This window comes from Amblyomma mixtum, chromosome 4 (genome assembly GCF_055824585.1).
Source record: "Amblyomma mixtum isolate Tamu chromosome 4, ASM5582458v1, whole genome shotgun sequence".
In the NCBI taxonomy this organism is placed as follows: domain Eukaryota; kingdom Metazoa; phylum Arthropoda; class Arachnida; order Ixodida; family Ixodidae; genus Amblyomma; species Amblyomma mixtum.
In genome coordinates, this window is record NC_143015.1 from 85,179,218 (window position 1) to 85,205,263 (window position 26,046).

At 49.8% G+C, this 26,046-nt stretch overlaps 2 protein-coding genes across 3 annotated transcripts in view; one reads left to right on the forward strand and one right to left on the reverse strand.

Moving 5' to 3' along the window:
• Positions 1-18,667: 18,667 nt before the first annotated feature.
• The window catches only part of LOC149347279 (uncharacterized), a 29,441-nt gene continuing 22,062 nt past the window's right edge, over positions 18,668-26,046 (reverse strand). Inside the window, exons 2-3 of the mRNA XM_089586978.1 lie at positions 20,532-20,684; positions 18,668-19,220 (exon numbers count right to left, since the gene is read on the reverse strand). Coding sequence (XP_089443104.1) covers positions 18,966-19,220; positions 20,532-20,684 — 408 coding nt within the window. The 3' untranslated portion in view covers positions 18,668-18,965. The remainder of the gene's footprint in view (positions 19,221-20,531; positions 20,685-26,046) is intronic.
• Positions 22,442-26,046, forward strand: part of LOC149347280 (cytochrome P450 3A11-like) — a 113,501-nt gene continuing 109,896 nt past the window's right edge. For both annotated transcript variants that reach the window (XM_089586973.1, XM_089586974.1), the window contains exon 1: positions 22,442-23,832. The gene's annotated coding sequence lies outside the window, so the exon portion shown is untranslated. The remainder of the gene's footprint in view (positions 23,833-26,046) is intronic.

Below are 26,046 nucleotides of genomic sequence, written 5' to 3' on the forward strand. Positions count from 1 at the left end.
CCACATTCCATGGTGACCACAGCTACCATCTTGTCAGCCGATGAATCTGCTGCATCAACATATACCACAGAGGTATCATTAAGGAAGCGTTTGCCTAATGATTTGGCTCTCTCTGCACGACGTTCAGCGTGGAAATCGGGGTGCATGTTCCGAGGTAGTGGAGGAATGACCAGAAGCTGGCGTATATGTTTGGGAAGGTCAGTTGTTGGTCCGCCTTGTCGTTCGTATGTTATGCCGAGTGTGGACAGAATGTGTCTGCCAGTTGCTGTGGCCGTTAGTCGTTCGTACTGCGAGACGGTTACCGCTTCAATAATCTCACTTAGGGTGTTATGAAGACCGAGACCTAAGACTTTCTCAGTCGCTGTGTGCATGGGTAGCCCAACTGCCTGTTTGATGCATTTTCTGATTATGGCTTCCACTTTCTCTTTTTCAGCTGACTTGAGATGTAGGTAAGGGCACACGTAAGCGATGCGGCTGATCACAAAGGCTTGTACTAAACGGAGAGTATTGTTTTCCCTCAAGCCCGAGTGGCGGTTACTAATGCGGCGAATGAGTCGCATAATTTGCTGCGAGGTTCCCTGAAGCTTCTGAATTACGTCACCATTGAAGCCGTGTTCTTGTAGAATTAGGCCCAAGATTTTAATTTTGGGTACTCGAGGAATGGGGACTCCGCGAATACTGAGTTCGATGGCCGGTGGGGGTTGCGCAAGGGATCTGATTTTGCGGTATATGAGAAATTCAGATTTGGCTGGAGAGCACCGCAACCCCCTGGGGTCTACATAGTTCCCCACGATATCGATGGCTCGCTGGAGTCTCTCTTCGATTTCGGCATCACTGCCCTCGGCGGTCCACAAGGTGATATCGTCAGCGTAGAGGCTGTTGTGGAGTTGCGGGATCTGCGCTAATTGGTGTGGAAGTTTCAACATTGCAACGTTGAAGAGAAAGGGTGACAGGACCGATCCCTGCGGGGTGCCCTTGTTGCCGAGGGGGAAGACACGCGAGTGGAGACCTCCTACTTGAAAATGCGCCTTTCTACCTGAGAGAAAGTCGCGGATATAGTTGAAGGTGCGGGCTCCCACCCCGAGTTCATGAAGGTTCTCCAAGATCGCATCATGTCTGACATTGTCAACGGCCTTTTCCAGGTCGAGTCCAAGAATTATTCTGGTGTCCCGCGTTTTTGCCTCAATAATCTGATGTTTGAGCTGAAGCATTACATCCTGCGTAGAAAGTTTTGGTCGAAAGCCAATCATGGTTGGGGGGTACAGCTCGTTCTCCTCCATAAACCGGTTTAGGCGGGTATTTGTGGGATTGAGCCCTCCGACCAGCATTTCTGCATATACTGAGTTAGTGATTGTAGAGACTCCCCTGAAGTTTGTGAGATAGTTAATGCGTAGTTTCCTTTCCTCAAATACAATTTTCATTTTCTTCATTACGGCTCCTCTTTATCTATCTTCTTTCACTCCCACTTCCTCCCTTCCTCTACGGTGCGGTTCAGGTGTCCACCGAGATGAGAGAGAATTACTGCGCCATTTCCTTTCCTCAAAAAGCGTTGCGTTCAAAGGGCAAGGCATCGCGCCGAACGGGTGGTGGCGTTCCGTGGACTCCCTGGCAGCGCTACAACGCGCTGTCGCGTTCCACTCCTAAAGGCGAAGCTTAAGCGTCATTAATTAGCTGTTAATTAGTATTCAGGCATTAATTAGTAATTAGCCATTGATTAGTGATTTGTCATCATTAGTACATGTGACGCCACCAGTTCCACAGAAACAGCGAAGGTGGTGCGGAAAACGCTTCCGCCTCTACCCACATTAGACAGTCAAAGTGCCCCCTGAATTTTTTAGGAAAGGAAATGGCGCTGTAATTCTCTGTCAACTCGGTGGACACCTAAACCGCACCGTACAGGAAGGGAGGGAGTGGAGTGAATGGAGAAAGAGAAAGCGGGGCCGTAATGAAGAAGATAAAAATTGTATTTGAGGAAAGGAAATTACGCAGTAACTGTCTCACATATCTCGGTGGACACCAGTTTGTGTTTGAGGAAAGGAAATTGCGCAGTAACTGTCTCACATATTTCGGTGGACACCCGTCAAAATTCGCGCGCAGTGACGTGACGACCATTTTTACCAATCTGAAACGCGGAGAAATTTGCTAACACGTCTTGGTCACGACAGATGAGCCATTAAAGGCTTTCGCCTTAAAATTGGCTGTGGTTTGACCAATGACCATGCCGAGTAGCACTGCGGAAACAACGGCGCGGCAATCGCAGCGACGGCGGCATCTCAGGGGGCACTTTGACTGCGTAAAGTGCGTAGAGGCGAAAGCGTTTTCCACACTACTTTGACTGCCCTTGTGCCACTGGTGACGCCACCACTGGATGATGACACATTATTAAGTACTGATTACTAATTGATGACAAATATCTAATTAATAGGTAATTACTGGCTAATGACTAAATATAAATTAACTGTTAATTAATGACGCTTAAGCTTCGCCTTTAGGAGTGGAACGCGACAGCGTGTTGTAGCGCTGTCAGGGAGTCCACGTAACACCACCACCCGTTCGGCCCAATGCCTTGCCATTTGAACGCAACGCTTTTTGAGGAAAGGAAATTACGCAGTAATTCTCTGTCATCTCGGTGGTCCCCTGAACCATACCGTACAGGAAGGGAGGAAGACGGAGTGAAAGAAGAAACAACGAGGGGCCGTAATGAAGAAAATCAAAATAGTATTTGAGGAAAGGATATTAAGGTGTGTCTGTCTCATACTCGTTCCTCACGTATGCGCAATTGGTGCTCTCCGGGGCTCCGCGAAATCGCTCACACCTACCGTAGTGTTGCTTCCGCAAAATTGGAGAACGCTTAGGCTTCGTCTTCAGGAGTGGAACGCAACAGCGTCTTGCAGCGATGCCAGGGAGTCCACGGAACGCCATCGACCGTTGGGCGCGACGCCTTGCCCCTTTGGAAACACCTTTGAACGTAATGTTTTATTGAGATAGCAATACTACTTGCACTTTCACGCCTTTGCCGTGCCGCGGCCGTGACCACCATCGACCTTCATTTGACCTTGATTGCATTATATTGGTTTAGATTGGATTAGATTAGATTGGATTGGACTGGATTGGATTGGACTGGACTGGATTGGATTGGATTAGATTACATTAGGTTAGATTAGATTACTTTGGATTGGATTGGATAGGAGTGGATTGGATTGGAATGGAATGGATTGGATGGGATTGGATTGGATTGTATAACCGATGCATCACCACAAGTCTAGTACACTATAGTCTAACCACAAGAACCACCACCAGCTACACTACCAGCTGTACCATGGCGTAGGTACGGATATTTCTTTCGTAATTACCGGGCTTAACCAAGCTAAGCCACAGTGAATTTTTTGAGGAAAGGAAATGACGCAGGAGTAGTCACATATCGATTCCAATGTCCACACCAACCGAAAAACTAATGGCCCTGGGAGTATCGAACACCTTCGACGAACTACGAGAAGCGCAACGTAGTGCGCAATTATAGACTCACTCAAACCAGAACGGGAAGACACCTACTGGAGAAATTACGGCTACCTCTAGGCACACAAAGAGACAAGGAACAGATTAATAATGAAGACAGAAACAACATCCGGGTAAGACCAATACTCCGACACACGGATCCCAATATACATCATGAAAGACGACAAGCCAGAGTCCGAGCACTCACCAGGGAACTCAGCGACAATCCCAACGTAGTCTACACGAACGCAGCAAAGTACCGATACCAACGCAAAGCGATCACCGTCGTAACAGATGAAGGAGGGCAAGAAATAACCAGCGCAACGATAAACAGCCCAAACATAGAAGCAGCTGAAGAAGCCGCCATTGCTCTTGCAATATCGCCCGGCAACGCAACAGGACACAACCTCAGAATAGTGACGGACTCCAAACAAGCATGTAGAAACTACAGAAGAGGCAGGATCAACAGCATCGCCAATCATATTCTACACACGACGATAAGGCACAAAAACACTAACCATAGTATAGTGTGGGTTCCCGGACATGAGGGGATGAGGGGCAACGTGGCAGTAGACGAGTTAGGTCGAGGGTACGTCAACCGAGCAGACTCAACACTTCGCAGCACAGGCACCTTTGACCCAGTTACCCCCACGTACTCAGATATACTCGATCATTACAGGGGTCAGCGGAAACGCTACGCAGCCCCACACAAAAGGCTCACCAAAGAGGAGGCGGTAGACTGGCGCAGACTACAAACAGGTACTTACCCACACCTGCACAAACTACACAAGAATTTCCCTACACAATATGCAGACGAATGTCCGTGGTGTCAGGGTAAACCTTTACTAGAGCATGTCACATGGACCTGCCCTAAGGCAGACTTAGAGCCAAGAATAAACCCGAGTGTGATGCAGTGGGAGCACTTGCTGGCCAGCGAGGACGATTGATTGATTGTTTGATTAAAGACATCTTCATTTCTTCAATATTCTCAGAACATGTGGGTGGGCCGCCTAGTCCGGTAGTCCACTGGCTGCTGCTGCTGCGCTGGCCCTCCCCACCAGCCAGTGCTGACGGCCAGGATCATCGCTGAGCAGAATAGCCTCCCACTGCTCCTCCGAGGGGTTGGGAATGGGGTCAACTAAGGGATTATATTGGCATGCCCACACCATATGGTAGAGGTTAGCTACCTCTCCACAATGTGGGCACTGCGGAGATGGTTGGTTTTGGTTTTATGGGGTTTAACGTCCCAAAGCGACTACGGCTATGAGAGACGCCGTAGTGAAGGGCTCCGGAAATTTCGACCACCTGGGGTTCTTTAACGTGCACTGACATCGCACAGTACACGGGCCTCTAGAATTTCGCCTTCATAGAAATTTAACCGCTGCGGCCGGGATCGAACCCGTGTCTTTCGGGTCAGCAGCCGAGCACCATAACGACTGAGCCACCGCGGCGGGGCGCACTGCGGAGAGTATAGTGTAGGGTACCACTGGTGTAATTTAGCTGGTGTTGGATATATGTTGGTTTGTAGTCTCCCAAGGGTGTTCTCTTCTAACTTGAGGGATTTGTGCGGTGTTGGGTACTCCTTTCTGGCTGTTCTGTATGGCGCGAGATTGTCAGCGTACACTGCTAAACCTATTAGGTCGCGGCACCCTTCATGGTGATCAGGGGGAGACGCCCGGTATAGAAGAGCTCGGGCATGCCTGTGGCCGGCTTCGTTTCCCTCTGGTAGTTCCAGGTGACCGGGAAACCAGATGACTGAGGCTTGGTTGGGTGGATGCTTAGTCAGCAATGACAACCCTGACTTGTGAATTAATTCGTTATTGAAGTTGCGACAGGCGTTCTGGGAATCAGTGAGCACAACGGCGTTGGGGTTAGATGCTACAGCTAATGCAATAGCTGCCTCCTCTGCGTGAGTAGGGTTAGATGTTTTCACCGAGGCGCAGTTCACCATCGACCCTGAAGGCGTGGAGACCACAATAGTCATGACACCATTCTTTGTTCCTGCTGCGTCCACGTAAAGGGTGTTAATTTGCTTGTCCCATTTCGAGGAAGCGCAACGATTTCTCGTACGCCGAGAGAGAGAAAAACTTTATTATAGCAAGTGTGTTTAGACCCCCCTTGGGTCCGTGGACCACCGCACGGTCCCACTCTACGTCGGAACGGTCATGTGGTGTCACGATGGCAGCATTCAAGTGCGGCATCCTGGACCAAGGATCGACCACAGCGCCCAGTGACCCGTAAGGGTCATGAACACTTGAAAATTATCAAGAATAAAGTTTCTTCCATTCATCCATCCTATCGATGGACACCCGAACCACACCGTAAGGGAAGGGAGGGAGGTGGGAGAGCAAGAAGAAAAAGGGAGAGGTGCCATAATGTAGAAAATGAAAATTGGATTTGAGGGCGTAAATTGACACAATAATAGACCCTTTAGAAAATTCAGTCTGGCAACTCGGCAGGCATCATCATCAGCAACTTTCGTCGGTGCCGGGCGCCATATTTTGGGCACCTTTGGCTGGAAGACGCGCAGCTATAGCGCTCTGCACAGCCTTTGCACTAGTTTCCACCTTGTGGCATGTCTGGTTGCGTTTCTGAAATCGATGGCGGAAAATTTGCAGTGGTCGAGGGACCTGACTGTCATTCCGGGCGGACTTTCGGAAAGGCTTTTGGACTCCTATCGTCCGGCCGCACCTCTCAGCGAAGCTACAAGCCGGTATTACTGCGATCCGTTGACAGGCGGAAAATTTGCAGTGGTCGAGGGACCTGACTGCCATTCCGGGCGGATTTTCGGAAAGGCTTTTGGACTCCTATCGTCCGGCCGCACCTCTCAGCGAAGCTACAAGCCGGTATCACTGCGATCCGTCGACAGTGCGCGTTGCCGTGTCACCCTGCATGTCGAATCTACTGTCGATAAAGGATAACAACACTTGGACCGGACTTGACTAGGAGAAGGCGCACTGCAGGGCGAAATGCGTGTGGATCCGGATACGGGCGCTCGATCAGCAGTGCCGGTGCGCTAGCCGTCGGTGCGAAATCAGTCGCGTTGTAGTTGTTCACCATCTAGGCCTAGCGACAACTAGGGCAGTCGGGGACCAGCGCGCAGTTCGTCGCCCGGCGTTGCCGCAGGCGGTGTCGTTGCCGAAAGCTCCACTCTAGCACAGGCATGCTGTCGTTGCTAGAATCTAGCAAGCATTCTTTCTGGTAGCATGGCTGTTTTGTATTTTCTTGTGCGAACGTGAAGTAAGCCGAGCCTGCCGGCCGGCCAGCCTGGATCCCATCTGCCGGCGTCATAAAAACGAGCTAATGAGTGTTCTCGACGTAAATAATAAACCCTAGGATAGGGAAATGAGAAAATATATCATTTTTCTGGGTCATTGGTCAATACCGAGTTGCTGGTAAAAGTGACAACTGTGGTACGAGCGAATTTGTTGCGAGAACCGCCTCGAAGCTGCCGCTGGCCCGATGCTGGGGTCCGGCTCGACTGGCGCCCGCTAGCCAGGGTGTCGAACCGGAACTGAACCCGAACCCGAAACCGGAACCGAACCCGAATTTTCGCCCGGAACCGGAACCGAACCGAACCCATATTTTTTCGCCATCTTGGAACTGAACCCGAACCGGAACGATTCAAAGGAACCGTTCCGAACCGGTTCGGGACCCGGTTCAGCCGCACTTTTTTTGCATCCCGGCATACGTCTTGTTTTCCGACAAAATGATATGATCTATCGCATGGACTTACCCACCCTTAGCTGTCTGCGCTGGGAAGTGGGAAAATGGTACCCAGTATATGCGACAGCAAACTTACAGGAGGTCTGGTGCCTGGGAAGAAGCCTAATTGACGCTTCTGTAATGTACTGCCGCCAATTCTAAACACTTGTACGTCAGGTTAATGTGAAATTTTGAGTTATTACTCCTCCCTTTTGCATATTTGCGTAAATCTTTAATCAAAGTGTTAGGACTGCTCTAACTCAGTAAAGTACTATAGACACGAAACTTTTTCTTGCGTGCTTTCTTCTTTCAAACGATGCGTTAGACGTTGGTGTACATGGAGCACCGCGTGGTATTCACCAACACATAATAAATAATTTATGCTTGAATTTCTTCTTGACCCTGTTTCGGTTTCACCAACATATCAATGGCTGTGACGTGTAGTGGAAATTAGGTCGCGTGAGGTGCTATAAACGGCAATATAACTGCTGATATGTCGTTCGTTGTAATTATAGGTCTTGAAGTCGGCTGATATAAGTGCTACAGTGAGTCAAAACAACGTCGTTTGTATTAGTTTTCCCGTGCCTCACGTGACCTAATGTTGAACTCACGTCAAAGCCATCATTCGGTTGATGAAACCGACACAGCATGGGAGAAAAATTATTTTCTAAATTATTTAGTGGCAGTAGGCGAATACCACACAGTGATCCATGTATTCTAATATCTATGGCGTCATTTGAAAGGAGACTTCCAGGTAAAGTATGCGAAGTCCTTTTGGCCTAGCATTTGAAACGGTGACGTAATCACCAATTAAAATTGCGACGGCGTTCAAACTTCTCCGCAGCGCACAACGCTAAGTGGGAGACGCATGATGACGTCATCGAACGTATCCGTACATTTTCAACGCATAAACGCCTGCTTTGAAGGAAAAAAAAAAACCAATGGAACCGAAGTCAAAGCCCGCCGAACGTTGTTTGGAAGTATCCAACGAGGCACGGCAGGGCGTGGTTGACGGCAGCAGTAATTTAAAATCATACCTTCCGTGACATCCCACTGAACTTCCCCGCACTCCTTTGTTGCTTTGAGGAGAAGTGCAAAATTTAATAGTCGATTACGTCACTATTTTAAATGGTAGTGCAAAAAACTTAGTATCCTTTACCTACAGCCTGTATAGATTTGAATAATTGAGTATCGCGAAATTCTCAAAAGGTGGCGCAGTAGCCCTTTAACTTGCACTGACATCGCGCAGCATACGGTGCCTTTTGCGTTTCGCCTCCATCGAAACGTGGCCGCCGGGGACGAGTTCGAACCAGGGTACATCGAATAAGTAACCGAGCGCCCTAACCACTGAGCAACCGCAGTGCGTAGTTCAACATTTACTTTTGTAGGCGCTCATTGTCTTAGACAGCAAGTTCTAAATAAAACCCCTCACGATGAGCCTGTAGGGCAATAAAGAAAAAAAATGGCTCCATAGCTGTGGAGCTCGGCTGGTGATTCCAAAAATACAAAAACCAGCGTGCTCTGTCGCGCATCGAAAATCCCCAGCTGGTCTCAATTAATCTGGAGCCCTCCACTACACCGTCTGTCATATAGCCCCAATGTCTACTCGACTCGTTAAACGTGAGATATTACTACTAGTATTACCAAAAGAAGGATGTATAAATTGGTGCAGCTTCTTTTTTTTTTTATAGAATACGCATATTCTTGTTTGCCCGCGACGGAAATAAGCAACGAAAGGTGGGTTCTTGGAAACGGTGGAGATGTAGTAAAAAGGAAAAAAATTAAATACCGATTACACAAAAGGGCAATGCGGAAATACATGTGCTCGCTGGCATGCGATAGTGATTACGCCCAAAAAGATGCTACTGCGATGCAATGTAACTACAATGAAGTGATTTCGTCATGCCGATTCGCTGAAATTGTTCTGCTTCTAAGAAAATATTTCTGCCAGTCGCCAGCGCGCGGCTCCATCCGCTGTTCTCGCACTACTCGATCTTGAATTCTCTGTCTGGCGACTTATATCTACTTTTCGCAGTCATATTTCCCGTTCTTAGTGTCTGACGCGACAGGCTTATGATTGTTAGTGTTTTTTTTTTCTCAGAACGCTTGGGCGATTGAATACGTTGAGCCTTCACAACAATCTGCCTCGGCTATATCGGGTACAGGTGGGTATTGGGGGGTGGTGAGGTGGGTGAAAGGTTTTGAAGGTGCATTTTTAACAGTGAATGCCCTGATGTGTCGTCCACCGGAGTGTGCATCAATGATGGAGGCGGCACGCACGCAGTGCGGTTATTTTTGGGAAAGCAGGCTATAAACGTAGTAAAAAGAACTAAAAGAGTATGCATAGTCTTACCTCTGACTCCGAGTGGGATTCGTACTAATGGGGCGCAACAGAAAACTCTGTTTACAGATGCTTTAAGCTATTCGGCTATCTTGTAGGCTTCTTTTTATGGTTGTTGCATGGAATATTTGGAACCTCTATGACCCTCCTCATGCTTTACTTGACCGCGTCGCATTCAGCGATCTCGCCATAAGGCCTCACGAAACCATAACTCCCTGCGTCCGCCCGCACGTGAAAATTCCAGACGGTGCACACGCCATGAAAGGGGAACCAGTCAGGAGGTTGAACTTGCGCAGCATATTCCTCCTGCGTTTAAGTACACTGTGTCTAAACAGTGACCTCGTGGAACGCGGCGGTTCTGCGTCCTACGAACACGAAGAGTTCGCACGGAATTCAAGAATTTTTCATCGCAGACATAAATACTACAATGAAATCTATGATGTCAATGGGTTTTTTAAGAGATTGCTTAAGTATGTTCTAAAAGAATACAGCATCATGGCAAAAATATTATTTTATTGCTGAAATTGTTTCTCGTTGCTCGCACAGGTTGAAATGCACTGACTACTGCACAAACGCCCCTTTGGCGCGAAGGTAGTACGTCTAAACATGGAAGGTCCATGTCTGAAGGGTGAAAAAGGTTTTTGTGGCCGATTAAAACTAAGTCGAGCCCACTTATAGCGAACCTGACGGTCCCGCAGGTTCCATTCGTTATATCTGATGTTCGTACCATTCGTACGATTCTTCTTACAACAGCCAAAAATACTAAGGCCGCTAAAAGTGGTAATTATTTCTTACAAATCTGCGTTATGCGTGCCTACTTGCGCAAAGCAGAGCCTGCCGCGGCTCTTTCCTGGCTATCTAGGGCGGTGATTTAATCCTCGTCGAGACCTTGCTGCTAACTATCAAATTTAGGGACGAGGTATAACTAATCATGGATGAAGTGTGCATGGCAACTGGTGGCAGGTCGGCCACGTAAATGAGATTCCTGGCAGTAGGAAGAGCTCGCACTTGGTGTTCAACGTCTCCGTCAGAGCAGGCGCTTCTGCGATTTTGTGGTCCGCAGGAACGTAGTTATCCTAGGAAACATCCGGTCGGCTATGGATCAACGAAGCGTTCATTGTGAAAAATCGACGCGCTAACAAAAAACGACACAGAGGGGACAAGCGCTGTGTCCCCTCTGGGTCGTTTTTTGTTAGCGCCTGGATTTTTCACAATGAGCGTATACCAACTAGCTCAGCTTTCTGGCCTGTTGCAACGAAGCGTTGCCAGAAATCTGCAATCATCTGGTCACGCGTGTTTTCGAGCTTCTTCTGTCGTTACTGGGCTGATGCAGCGACGAAGTAGTGCAGCGCTTGTGGGCCAGAATGCATCCGTTGCACTGTCAGCTATATGACAATGCCTGCACATTGCAGCGGCGCCAAAGATTGAGACGACTGGGCAGGCTATGGATACCACGTGACTGGGATGGCCAGCGAAAATTTCAAAAATTATCTAATCGCTGTTTTTAGTTGATCCACGAGATTGGTCACTAGCTTCGCTTTTGACGATGCCCCTGTCTCACGCGCACCGCGCTTCTTCTACTCAGGATGCTTTGCCGAGCCGGCGAACGCGTAGGAAATGATTGCCCTCGTTGGTCATCGACGCAAGTTTGGCCGGCGGTTACTTACTATTTCAATAGAGAATTGTAGCATATCGTTACCATGTTTACATTAGCATTTACAGTGTTACCGGACGCCGGACTTTCCGGTTAGCGCTGCTCACAACAGTGCCGCCTTTTAATTACATTTCTGGGTTGACATGTTCTTTCCGGGGCGGTGTAATGAAGGTTGAGAGGCGCTATTTCATCTGCGTCCTTAGCGGAAGGACGACCTCTACAACCTCGGGGTAGTTCACCGCGCCACCTCGTTCGCTATAACCGAGTGGTGTGGCCAGAGTTGTTCGCTGTATCTGCGACGAATTTCCGTTGCCCTTATGCATATTTTCACGGTAGCACCACGCCCACTCGAAATAAGCGAGCGTTCGTTATATCTGTGGCCATTAAAGCGGGCTCCACTCTACATCCGCTGACTTCGCTTTAATACACTAGTATCAATAAAGTTTAGGTAAGGCTGTAGATGTATGGGTAGAGGAAGTAATGACCGATCGCAGCATTTGTCATCTGCCTTGTGGAGAGGCCATACAGGAAAGTAAAAGCCAAGAATGAGAAAACAGAATGAATCAGCACTCTCGAGCATGTCCAGAAAAGACAGGCAAGTACTTACTCACCTAATAAGCATAGCTGCCAGAAAGGGGTTGTTTGTAGCTTTGGAAATAAATGCCTGAAACAAGTTGGTGGACCAATAGTACACGCCAGATTAACCCCTCTGTATCACTCTATCAAGGGCGCAAAATATTCTGTGGACGCAAAGGTTGCCTTTGATAGCGCCCCATGCAGGAAGAGTCCCAAACATTCTATCACGAACAAATTTCTTACTTTACTATAGTGAGAAGCCACGATTAGCTGAGTTTTTGAAGATACTGAGCTATAGGGGCTCAGGATATATAACGTGAGTCACAAAGGCGATGTCGAATAGGCGATTTAAACAAAATATGTTTGGTAAGTTCTTTATGTTAGGGAGAGCCAGTGCTCCCACGAGGCTCTCGTTGGGTGGGGGATGGGCGATGGAGGGATTCTCGAACATTTTCTTACCATGTAGTAAAGGAGGGGGGACTGGCAAGTCGGTTTCGGTGTGCCGGAAAGGTATCTGTCTGTATGTATACGTGCCAATACATGACAGTTTCATTTCTCAGTAGTGCGCGGGAACGTAGCGGGCGCGTGCGGCGGCAATCTTGGGGCCCCGTAAGTACACTGCGTACTTACGGGGCCGTGAGTACACTGCGTACGAGACCTATTACTCGCGCTACGGGGTCTCCCAAACTGCTCAAGCAGGAGGGTCTTGTAGATGCAAAATGTATCGGCTTTTCGTCTTACACCTCATAAGGTAGATTATAGCGTATATACACAGCCGATTTTCATTTATTTCGAGTTCATTTTATTTTGCGGCTCTTGCCGTAAATTCGTCTTTTTTGTGCGGACAATCAATAAAATGGGTAAAGTGAGAACATCTCGCATTAAACAATTTTTTCGTGCTTAAGTAACGCAGTAAACACGACGAAAGGAAGAAAGGATATGACACGAGCGCTGACTAACAACTGGTTATTTTATTCTGGAAAAAGTATATAAAGGCGCAGGGCACAGGAAACAACCCCCCCCCCCCAAAAAAAAAAAAACAGAACAAAGGTTAAAACCTAAAAACCATACTGCGCATGCACATCACAGTCGAGTCGTGAAATTCGAAGAGTATCTTCGATAGTGGACGGCACTCCCCTATCTCCAGGACCTCACACAATGCCAAGAAAGCCTGACTCCTTAACTACCAAACTGATAGATGGTGTAGCAACACGCTCATCTGCTTCCCCACTTAGAAAGACAAGTCTCCTATTTAATCATTCTGATCGAATTTTTAGGGAGATGGTGGAGGCCTTTATGATCAGGAAGGATGCAGATGATTCACTTGCCACATAGCGCTAAAAAGACACGGACACACAAGAAGACACACAGGACGGGCGCTAGCGCCCGTCCTGTGTCTCTTTTGTGTCTGCGTCTTTTTAGCGCTATATATGTGGCAAGTGAACCATCACCAACTCGCCCAAGCTTCTACTCTGACTATACTGATGCAGATGAGCGTGTTGCTTCACCATACACCAATTTCGTAGATAAGGAGCCAGGCTTTCGTGGCAACTGTATAAGGTCAAGGAGATAGGGGAGTGCCGTATACTATGGAATATAGTCTTCGAATTTCATTGAAAAAGATGTCATGACTCGACAACGATGTGCATGCGCAGTATGTTTTTTAGTTTTAATTTTTGCTCTTCTGTTTTCTGGATTGTTCACTGTGTCCTGCGCCTTCATATACTTTTCCGAGAATGTAATAACCAATTGTTAGTCGGCGTCTGTGTCGTCTCCAGACTTCCGTTGGTCCTGTTTCCTGCGCTGCTTAAGCAACCGTTACCAACTAGCCCACTTTTATGTTCTCGTAAGCAAATCTTTGCATTTTTTTATTTTGTATAGTGATGTGCAAGAAAAAAGTAAACGCATATCACTGAAACCCATCTTCTGCGTTCTAACTTTTTTTGTCCTGAACCCGTTTGAACCCGTTTGAACCGGTTCAAGACGGTCCGAACCGGTTCGAACCCGAACGGAATGGCCCTCTGGAGCCGAACCCGGAACTGAACCCGAAAGGCGTGAACCCGAACCCGGACCGAACCCGAAAAAATACCGGTTCGACACCCTGCCGCTAGCTCCGCTGCTGAAGGCGCCGTAGAAATTGACCATACTATTATTTTATTGTGAGATGATGCTGTTGACAGCAAAGCGGAGTGAAGAATAGGCCTTCAATTATAGCGTGGGCGACTTCCGAAGCGCCGGCCCCTGCCGCTTCGATGCGAAGCAGCCTATAGGCCTAGCGACGACCACGGCAGACAGGCAGCCGCAGAGCTCTTCGCCCGCTGACGCGGCTGCCCGAGCGCTTATTCACCGGGCTCCTCATCCCAGCTCTTCTGGCTCGGAGACTAACCAGCCGCTGCTGCGATTCAGGGAAATTATAACGCAATATAGCGACATCCACCGTCTTTTCCCGGCCCCTGCAAAGGGGCTGAGTAAGACGGAGGAGCGAACTTTAAGGCGCCTGCAGACAGGTACTCTACTCTGTCCTGCAATCTTAAAGCATTACGATCCAAACACGGATGGGCGATGCCCGCACTGTGGGGAGACCTGTGATATCTTCCACATGGTGTGGGCATGTACTCAAAATCCCCACCTCCCCCCTTCCCCTACCCCTTCCAGAGAGGCATGGGAGACTGCCCTCCTCAACTGCTCCTCACTTGAGTCCCAAAGGGCTCTGGTGAAACGGGCGATAGACGGGGCATTGTCATGCGGTGTCCCGGATTAGGGACGCCGACCATGTAGCGGGGCCACTCTGTGGCTCCCAAACTCTATTTCAACAATTAAAAGTTTTCACCACCACCTTCGCCCGGAGCGCCTTAGAGCGGTGCCGTTGCCGAAAGCTCGCAACATCAGCTGGCATGCTTTGTCGCCGCTCGAGTATAGCTGGCAGTCTTTCTGATAACAAGGTGATGCCGTTTTTTCTTGCAATATTTGTACACCAAGCCAAGCAGCGCTCAGGCACTGCTGCGCTGCGGCGAAGTGCGACACCGGTTGTGGGCGGAGCTTGGGTAGAGCGGCGCAGCAGTGCTTGCCGCTGCGTGTGTCCCTGCTTGCTGTGGTGTGGCAGTTCGGAAGCGGCGACCGGAGCGGCGCGCCGGACGTGTTGCCGGACATGTGTCTCCTGCCTTAGCCAGAGTGCACAGGCCCTGACCGAACGAAAACACACAGCTGCTGCTGCTGCACTCCGCCTATGTCGCCGTCGTTTGCTGCATGTTCGCAACGGAGAGAACGACGGCGCTCCTCGCCGCGCCGCATCGTCGTGCTCTTTTTCGCGCACACGGAACTCTCTATGAATGGACGTGAATGCTTGAAAATGCAAAACAAGCGCGTTTGAGCTACGTTTTGATTTTGTGACGCGCCGAAACAGTCGCCAGCATCGGAATGCATGTCCTCTAGTGCGCCGAAGGTGGCACCTTTATTTTTGTGCTCACTATACAGCGGAGCGGCTACACGGTAGAAGGAACTTTTCGCTGCTCTTTCAATACTTATATCATTTATTTTAATGTGAAAACGAACAGGTCATGGACGAGAAGAAAGAAGCATGCAGCTACTCCGTGCGCTCCGTGCTCTGGAAACACAGCTTGTTTCCGTGCGCGTCTCTTCGCCGCGCTGGCTGCAGAAAGGCACACAGCAGCATGCCGGCATCGCGACTATAGCTTGGTGCAGAGAGCCAATGTCAAGGAACACAGCTAGGACACAGAAACAAGAAAATTGCGCTTGTTGTGGCTTCGCCGGGCGCCGTACTTTTCAATCTAGCCCGAGCGCATACCGGCAGGCGTATGCCCAAGTAATGGCGGAGGCACCGCGGTTTGCGCACCACACACCAGATGGCGCTGAATTTTCTAAAGGGTCTATTGTCTCATATCGGTGGACACCCGCAGCTTGCGATTACAGGTCGCCGGCTCGAATTCCTGCCGGAAGCTAGGTTCTAACATAGTAGTTTATGGTGCAAGAAACGCTGAATCATATATCTGGAACATTATGCAGCAAATGGTTGGCATGTTATTTTTTTCCGACGCGTGGTGCCGACTACTACTACTACTGCCACTACGACGGCGACGGGTTTTCGACCGAACGAACTGCATACGCTGTCGAGTAACATTCACGAAGCGACCGTAAGAGTCACTTTTGCTAGTAGTAGTAGTAGAAGACGTTTATTCGGCCAAAATTTACAGGCCGAGCATATCGACCGCCTGGGCGACCAGAAGTCGCTGTTCTTCCTCCCCTTCAGCGCCAAGCCTACTTTTGCTATAAGCGTTGTGCGTTCGTACACTACCAGGGTAGGGAAGAAACGTTCGTGCTGTGGGATTCTGGAACATTGGGAGCGTTTCAAATTCGGCACTGCCATGAACTTTTGATGTTTTTGCATCGGCAGCTATGACCCCTTTCGACGCAAAGAAACTTGTGCACATACAATGATGGTTTATGGGGGTTTAACGTCCCGAAGAGTCTCAGGCTATGAGAGTTGCCGTAGTGAAGGGCTCAGGAAATTTCGACCACCTGGAATTCTTTAACGTGCACTGACATCGCACAGTACGCGGTCCTCGAGAATTTCGCGTCCATCGAAATTCGACCGCCGCGGCCGGGATTGAACCCTCGTCCTTCGGGTCAGAAGCCTAGTGACATAACCACTAAGCCACCCCGGCAGCAATTCATTACACATTCAGCTGCTTAGTGATGGGCGAGTTGCAAATGAGAGTTCATCCCATATGAAATGTGAACAACTACAGTGCGCTAATGGCGTTTTGAAAAGACCTTCAATAGTGCCGAGTGTTTAAATTTGGCCACACAATTCAGTTATCCTATGCTATAAAGTATACATTGCAGCAATAAAATAATATTATGCATCCAACTGCACTACAAATCGAAAACATCTTTAAGCGCATAGCATGGGTCGGTAGTTTCCTAAGCGAATAAGGTGACAGATAAGCTGCCGACTTATTCGAAAACCCCTGTCACACGGCATTCCTCGAAGGCCTTTCCAGCTATAGGCCTCTTTTCCCCAAAGGAGCGAAAACAAAGGAGAAGCAGCGCAGCTACACAGTGCAGCACAAAGGTGAAACAGTCGTTGAGGCGTAGCATCCGCTGTTGTGCTTGAGGTGGCTGAAGAGAGTGTTTCAAAAGCAAAGTGAGCTATTGTGTTCATTCGTTAAGCTCAGACAATATTCTATTCTGTATATTGCCTTGGCCACCAGGGGCACTCGTTGTTGCTGCAACAATTTTACTACCTTGAAACCTGGGCACAAAATATGAACAAACGCCCGAAAAGCATGACGAAATTTTTCGTATCTTTTAAAGATGTTTTCAAAGATTCTTAGCTGCATATGTTTTTTCTTTGCTTTTAATTTTTTTGACGTTGGACGCCACTGCGATCGCGCGTTCTCGAAGGCCGCTCCTTTGGGTTGTAAAGCGAGTGAAGAAACTTTATTTCCGCCAGAAGAAGACCCGTGCCCCTCCGGGTCCGCACGCAGGCTTCCGGGGAGGGGCAGCGTCGCAGCTGGAAGACTAGCAACGATATAGTCGCGCAGCTTCTGCTGCCAGGCGGGTAGCGTATCGTTGTATGCTAAGGCCGGCACTTCTGCGTATGGTCTCCCATTCCTCTGCATTATTGATTCTGCCATACCCTGGGGCACTGGGGCATCTCCATAGTATGTGTTCGAGTGTAGCGGTATGCCCGCAGAACTCGCACACCTCCGCATCCTCCCTCGTGTCACCTCCTGTCCAGCTCCTGCAGAGCGGGGATGCGAAGTTTCTAGCTTGGAGTCTTCTCCAGTCATAGGCCTCAGCCGAGCTAAGCGATCTATCCGGAGGAGGATAGATCCTTTTGTTCTTATTCTGAATGTCTGTGATGCTATTAAAGGTATTGGTTTCCTCTTTAGTGCTGAATTCGTATGAGGTGTCCACGGCTCCGCGGGGTAAAGAGGAGCGGGCGAGCCTGTGGGCGGCCTCGTTTCCAACCAGACCCGAGTGGGCTGGGGTCCAGATAATTAGAATATTGTGGGCTGGGATAAAGTCTTTTATATATTTAGCCGCCATTTCGTGGATGCGTCCCTTGCTGTAATTTCTAATTGCGGCTTTGCTGTCGCTTACTACGTATTTGGTACCTGGCTGAGTTAGAGCGATCGCTATTGCAACCTCCTCCGCCACAAGGGTTGTAAAGGTCTCACACGGGTGCCTTCTTTTCCAACGGCAAAGGCGCGTAATTCGTGCCGTGTAGCTGCACTCTTCACGCCTCTGAACATAAGGACCAGATTCTTTAAGGCCTTTAAGGTGCCCGCGCTGTAGGGATATAATGTTCGGTTCCGGACAGTCGACTTAACTACGGGACGCATAAGCTGGCCCCTCACCTCACTATTGCTTAGTCTCCAGCGTCCGCAATAATGCGCTGCCTGCTGTAATACGATGACGGATAAGCTGGCGTCTTATCACGCGTCTCAGCAAACCACTTATGCTAAGAGCACGAAATAAGGTGAAGTCGTTTTCTCATTGCTCAGCTTAACGCTTGAAAGCAAGAACTGATGCTCGAGTTGGTTATGCATGGTATGATTGAAACAGCGCAAGGCCCAAGGCAAAAGAAGAGAGCAGAGGAGAGGAGGAAACGAACAACACAGCGCCGACGTGTTATCGCTGTGTTGCCCATTTCCTCCTTGCCTCTGCTCTCTTCTTTGGCCTTGGACCTTGCATTGTTCCAATTATATCAGCTTAACGCGTTCGTGCAAACAGGTCCTAATTTGTCGCAACACAAGCCTCCTTTTCATGCATGCAAAGCTTGAATGGTAGGGATTCGAAAGTGCGGATTGCGACGCTGTGTTTTGCCGATGCGTCACAAGCTACCTCTCTAAAGGATGGAGGTCTGAATATACACAGAAGACAATATTTTAATTACAATCACGCCTCTTGCTCCCAGCCCTTACAGCGGGACGCAAATTTCGGCGTGGTATCGAATCAGTACACTATGACGCGCTGGCCTATTCGCTAGTGGCACAGCGCGGATGCTTGAATCGACGCCGACGGACGTGCTCCAGGCGGGGGTGCTCGTCTCGGTCGCTCTTGTGGGCGAAGAGCTTCTTGCAGAAGCCGCGCACGAAGTCTCCACTGGTCTTGGGGGAAAGGCCGGTGGTTGGCGGCTGCGCTGGTGGACTCTGCGCCGCTCTTCATTCATAGCTGCTCCCCCATCTGCATGCCCAGGTGGAGGGTCGTGGTAGGCTTGCTCTTGGAGTGTTGCTGGCGCATGCTGTATACCGGGATGGAGAAGAGGAGGAAGTAGTAGCGATCGTGCTCGTAGCCTTCGTGGGCTGCGGGCCTGGACTCAAGTTGGAAGTTGATTCGGCAATCCCAGCATTCGTCGACTGTCTGCTCGCCAGGCGGCAGGACGTACTGGAGCCGCCTTCTGCGCTGGGACATGAAGAGTGTCTGCATAGAGAACAAAGGGGAGTTAATCAGTGCGTTGTTTGTAGATTCGCGTTCATCGTAATTACTGTTCTTATGTCCCAGCGGTGGCTCAGTGGTTATGGGGCTCGAATGCTGACCGAAAAGACACGGGTGCGATCCCTGGTGCGGGGGTCGAATTTCAATGGAGGTGAAATTCTACAGGGCCGTGTACTCTGTGATGCCAGTGCATGTTAAAAAACTCCAGGTGGTCGAAATTTCCGGAGTCCATCACTACGGCGTCCCTCATAGCCTGAGTCGCTTTGGGACTTTAAACCTCCATAATCCAAATATGCAATAATCAAGTGCTGCGCGCTCAGAGCACGGACATTTTTTTTTAAATGGTCCAATCCTTCATTAAGGGCCAATGATCCGGCTCAATGGAGTGAATCTCTGCAAAAAAAATAAAAAAATTAAAGTTTTAACGTCTGTATTGGACCGAATCTATCACCGGAGCGATGTTTCAGAATGCGTGGCAAATGTTTAGAATTAAACACCGAAATATAATCGAAAAATGCGAACACTTGTTTTAGCGTTGAGCCCTGACTCAGCTGAGCCATTTCGAATCCAGCTAAGTACTTACTGAGTAACGTTAATAAGTGACATATTGTGTTAAAGTTAAAAGACGGGGAATGGTGGTACACAATTTAAGAAATAACATGCCGCACATGTAAGAGGAACGCCGGCACCACTATCGGCCGCGGCAGAATGAGGACGCGCAAAGGCGTTGCCGTGGACGCTTCTCGAGCACAGTGCAAAGCAGGCGGCCAAGGCGTCTTGTTCAGAAGGCGTGTGGGCTTAGAGTCTACCACCCATTTTCAGCATTATCTATACAAGCCGCTTTTCCCTGTGACTTCGCATCTGCGGTAAAACTGCGATAACGTGAATGAACAGCTCAGACTGCGAGCGCGAGCTGCGACCTGGGCTCCATACCACTGCATTGTTCTAAAATATTTTATGAAAATGGCTTTTCGTCTTCCCTCTTTGTTCCCGTCTTACGCTCTTAATGATGATGCGCTAAGTAGGCCGAGCTAACATGCAAACGGAGCATGCACGTTTATGCGCGCACGCTTTGATAACCTGCTGTTTCTTAACAAAGAGAGGTGCCCTGGTCGTTCAGACAACTGGTTTCTGTGCTTCGTGAGGAGCAAAAGCACACTATCGGAACTCCCTATCGAACTGGCACGACTACTTCCGAACATCGTCGCCGGAAGCTAACATACGCCGGGAGAGCAGCAGGCACCTTCGCGTTTTAGTGCAACTACCAGCGTTCGTTGGAAGGAAGTGGGGGCTTACCTCCACGAAGGACAAGTCAGAGTCGAAGTTGCCAGCAGCTTGCCTCTGCCTGGCTTCAGTCTCCGCCAGGGAAGGATGCCTGGCAATCAGGAGTGAGGCGGTGGGCGGCGTGTCCATGTCACCGTCTTCTTGAACAGTTGGGATCCCGTACTCCTGCGTCGGTAGTGAAGGTAGAACTCCCAAAGTGGCAGCGGTCAGCAATACTGGTGGGGCGAGCGAGCGGCTACGAACGCTTAACGAGCACGACACTAGACACTTTTAGTTGGCCGTACGGAACGGCGTTACGTACGCAGGAACGTTGCGGGTCGCGAGTGCGCATGCGCAGAACGTTCCGTACCGCTGGGCCGCTTGCGTACGTACGCACGCATCGTGTCGTTGCGTGCGTGCGCTACGGGCACGTTACGGGTTGCGGTGACAAGATGGCGGCGCCCAGCTCGCCCGCTTCGAAATAAAAACATGTCGCCGCTGCATTCTCCGGCGGGATAGCTCGCTCAAATGGTAGCGGTTCGCTTTTATTTTGCACACTCTCGCCCACACGCAGAAGTATAAGCGATAACTAGCCCCTGTTTTTCAAATAATTTGGCGATTTTCAAGCTATAGGCCTAACTGTGTTTACCTCGTAGCAACGACACCTGGCGGAGCACTTCTCTGGCTTTTAGTCAATTATTTCATTTTCTTCTGCTTGCATAGTTTTTCTTGGAACAAAAAAAAAGACTCGCGATGCAGCCAGCTTCGTTACCAGTAATTGAATGCTTCTCGGCATTGCGATAGCTGCTGTGGTAGTCGCGGAGCACACGAGAATCACAACCTGAAGCAAACAAAACAGCGAGAACGGCCGGAGGAGGATTGGCGAGAGGCTTGGCTTGGCTGATGTCAAAAACTTTTCAAGCATCAGTTCTTATTTCTTGCGCCAGATGGTGCGGAGAAGCAGAGCGGAGAATTTTAGGATGCGCTTGGTACGTCCACTCGGAAGGACGCTAACGTACGGCTAACTAAAAGTGTGATGGACGCGCCATTCGTACCGTACGCAACGTAGTGTGCGTTGCGTACGTAAGCCCGTTACGTACGGCCAACTAAAAGTGTCTACTAGCGGACCGCGGCGATGGTGATGCACACGTAAACGGTATGACATCATTCACGAGCGATATATAGGAGAAATGCCACGTAGGCGAATAGCACGAGAGAGAAACAAAAAAAAGAATACATTCATGAAACCTATAGTAGTCGCTTTTGCTATGAACAAAAATAAAAATAAAATTACATTGGTTTTTGAGGCAAGGAAGCGCAGTATCTGTCTCAGATATCTCTGTGGACACCTGAACAGCGCTGTGAGACCACCAGGGGGAGCCGAGCGGAGCGGACGCGCTTCACATGGGTGCTGTGAACTTTCGCCTTTATTTTCCCACTTACCCATCATAGCGCCCTAAATTCCTACCTCAGGCTTTCGTGAACCCCCAAGGGACCTTTACGAGGACTCCTTTGTCCGTGAGTACGCTGTATTTTGCACAAGCACTTTACGAAGATCTCCGAAGCGGAGTCGCCGCACTAAGCCTAACCCCTCTCGGCGGCCCACGGCGGAGCGGCGTTCCACGTCAACGCCGCCTAGGCGGCGCACGGCGGAGCGGCGTTCCACGTCAACGCTTCATATGGCCGACGCCGCTGCCTTCCCATCCAGCCACAGCGGGTCGTGCTCGCTGTCCACGGCAGCGGAGGGAGTCCACGAACTTGCCGACATGGATACCCAGGACGCCATGCCCGGAATTTCTACCACCGACACAACGGAGGGGGGCCTACCGCACGGGACGCAACGAGACAGGACTGAAGCCTACCCGAAGGCGACGCCATGGTTCAGGATGATAGACGCACGCAAAAAACGATTCAAACCTGTAACGGAGGCCGAAGCGCACACACCTGCCGAAAGATCACGACCCGCACGCCCCATCAAATTACCGAGGCTGCCGCATGATGACTACAAGGTGGTAATACGTCTCCGTGGAGGGGTGACGCTGCATAACAACTCCGGTAGGTCACTTCTTGCTGCTTTGCAATTCAAGCTCAGCCGCCAATTGACCCACGAGGCCAGAGTCAGGATCAAGCCAGAGCAAAACATCGCTATTCTGAGCACCCCAGATCCGGACCTCACGGAACAGATATGCAACATCCAAGCAATCAATCTAGGAGGAAAGGAATATTCAATGAGCGCTTATGCAGCCTCACCAGATAACTCATGTAAAGGCATCATTACCGGCGCCTTACCGATACCTTCAGAAGAGGAATTACTAAACTGCACGGAAACATATCCCCAACAAATCAACATCATTCAAGCGAGGCCTTTCGGCACCAAGGGGGCATGTCTATATACCTTTGAAGGCAAAGCAGTGCCACGGTTTGTCTACCTCAGCGGCATCGAATACAGGTGCAAACCATTCCGACCAGTGATGCAGGTTTGCGGATGCTGCCTGAAAATAGGGCACCGTGCTGACATTTGTCCCACTCCGCAGGAGAAAAGATGCTACAATTGCGGAGTACGCAATCCTCCACCAGGACATGTCGATTGCAAAAAGTACTGCATCGTCTGCGACACATCGGACCACTCCACCATTGACACGAACTGCCCGGCAAGACAGAAGAACTACACCACAAGAGGGAAAAAGACAAGCAAAGCTGATGAAGGCGTATCATTATAAAGACATTGCTGCACAGAGCCAAATGCAGAATAACCAAAAGCCTGAGCAGAAGCAAAAGAATGCGCAGAAGAACAAGACTGAACAGGAGCGCGAGACTGAGCATCGGCCCAAATTTAACCAAACCCAAGCCGACCGGCCGGGAGAACTTCAAGGATATAACAACAGCACAACACTTCCCCCGAAAGGGAATCAGAAAAACGGTCCAAGCAAGGCACTCGCCATCCATCCAAAGAAAGCTTGGAACAAGAGCAGAGAACAATGGCCACCCCTCCCACCACTGAGGAAGGAAAACCCAGTGGCCACCACGGGTGTCCAGACACCTTTGGAGCAGACCATGGAGACCGAGACCTCAGAACCGTCGGACAACCAAGATAGCAATGACCACACGGAAAAGGGCAGTGCGGACACCGTGAACGCTGGATATAAAACTTCACAACGCGATTTCACACAACTTCAACCCCTTCGGGTGCCCAGTGGTACCGAGACAGACGCCACCGAGCCACGGGCCTGTACCTCGAAAGCCAGTGATTGCGCATCCCACATCCAGGAGACCCAGGAGACGCAGTCACTCCGGAACGCTACACCCGAGAAAGAAGCCGGCTCTGCTAAAAGCGGTGAGTTGTCCGTCCAAGCAGCCTCCACTCCCACCTCTTTTCGAAACCCTGACCCCCCTATTACACCTCAATAGGCGGTTAAACAGTACATACGTTCCGCTGAATTTCGCTCAGAAATCACTACCATAATAAATACTATAGTTGCTGAACAACTCGGAGCGATGCAGCAACAGCTCATACTAGCCCAGGCACAGTTGATACAGTCCATGGCTGACAGGATAGAAGCTACGATTAACACACGCTTGGAAAAACATGAAGCCGGCATCAACAAGCTTTTCGAACTTGTACCGCATCAGGAATTGCCTCGCAAGCAGCGCGCAGTTCAACCCGCTGCCTGTCCTCATCCACTCAATCCAGACCAGCAACATGGCGCAGAACAATAACACGCGAAAACGTCGGCGGCGACACCAGTCCAACACACCAGCAGAAACAATTATATGGCAATGGAACTGCCGCAGCATACGCCGAAAACAAGCACAACTAGCCGCATATATAGTAAACTCCCCTAATCCCCCCCATGTCATCGCTCTGCAAGAGACGGAAACAAATCGCATTCATATCCGCGGTTATCACACGGCAGCCCTTACACCACGTACGGCAATCTTGACACTCGCATCCATGCCGGTACTAGACCGCACACCGACAAACACGCCCGACAGCAAGGGCACTCAATATACCGCGATAGAGCTAAGCTCACCAGGACACACACATGGCCTCACTATTATTAACATATACAGCAATCCTAAAGATAAAGGCAGAGTTATTCCGGGTATCTTGGGCTCCTTCCGTTCCTCAAACCTTCTTGTGGTGGGTGATTTTAATGCACGTCACACGCACTGGGGATACAACTCGGATACCCCCAAAGGTAATCTGATTTCTACCGCAATGGCTGATTACAACCTTAGCCTGATCACAAACCCCACCGTACCCACTCGCATTGGCACAAGCGTCACCCGCGACACCACACCCGATCTCACATGGGCCACACAGAACATAATCGTTAAATCTCACACGGTGCTCCAGGATAGCCTTGGAAGTGACCATTTTCCAGTCTCCACTATTATATCTTATGAATCCAAGATTTTCAACCCTCGTTCGCAGCTTCTCACTGACTGGGATAAATTGCGCTCATATTTGGCAACTGATTCGACAGAACCCCGTACTGTCACTGACTGGACAGACCGTCTGGTGAAGGCCATCCAGGCGAACAGCAAAAGCATTAAAAATACCCCTAAGGCACCGCAGGTTGATCCGCATCTGGCTCATCTATGGGAGGCCCGACAGGGACTTCTCAAGCGCTGGCGTCACCAGCGACACAATCGTAAATTGAGACTCCGCATAGCCGCTCTCACTCGCGAGGCAGAAGAATACGCGAACATGCTAGCCCGCGCAAACTGGGCAACCTTTTGTAACGACCTGAAGGGTACATTAAGCACTAAACGCACGTGGTCCCTCCTACGCGCTCTCTTGGATCCAACAACCACTAAATCTCAGACACAAGTAAACACACAACGTCTAATACAACTAGAGCTCCAAAAGGGCACCGACGTAATTGGCCAACTACGGGACACTTATATACCCACATCTCTTCAGTCGGCAGATCCACCCAATCTATCTCCACCTAACCCAGAACTTGATGCCGACATCACCTTAAACGAAGTCCGCCGAGCACTCTTTAGTATTCGCCGCTCTACGGCGCCGGGGCCGGATGGCATAACGTACAAGGCACTACTCAATCTGGACGATGTCTCCCTCCAGGAACTCACGGAGCTCTTTAATAACCACTGGCAAGCTGGGACGCTCCCATCAGCCTGGACCCATGCCAGCATGCGATTTATACCCAAACCGGGCAAAGCCCTCACTCTTCAAAATTTGCGCCCCATCTCCTTAACGAGCTGTGTCGGCAAGCTCTTCGAGCACGTCATTCTCAATCGCCTGCAACCATTCCTAGAAACAACAGGCTTTCTCTCAAACGTTCAATTCGGCTTCCGCCCAAACATCTCGGCGCAAGACGTACTTCTCGCGCTTAAAGAGTCCCTCTTTTGCACTAAGCGTCGTACAGCCTCTACGCGAGCCATACTGGCCCTGGATATCCATAAGGCTTTCGACACAATAAGCCATGACCATATTCTCACGACATTAGCCACCACGGGGTGCGGCACCCGCATATGGCAATATATTCGGGCCTTCCTTCAGGGGCGCACGGCAGACCTC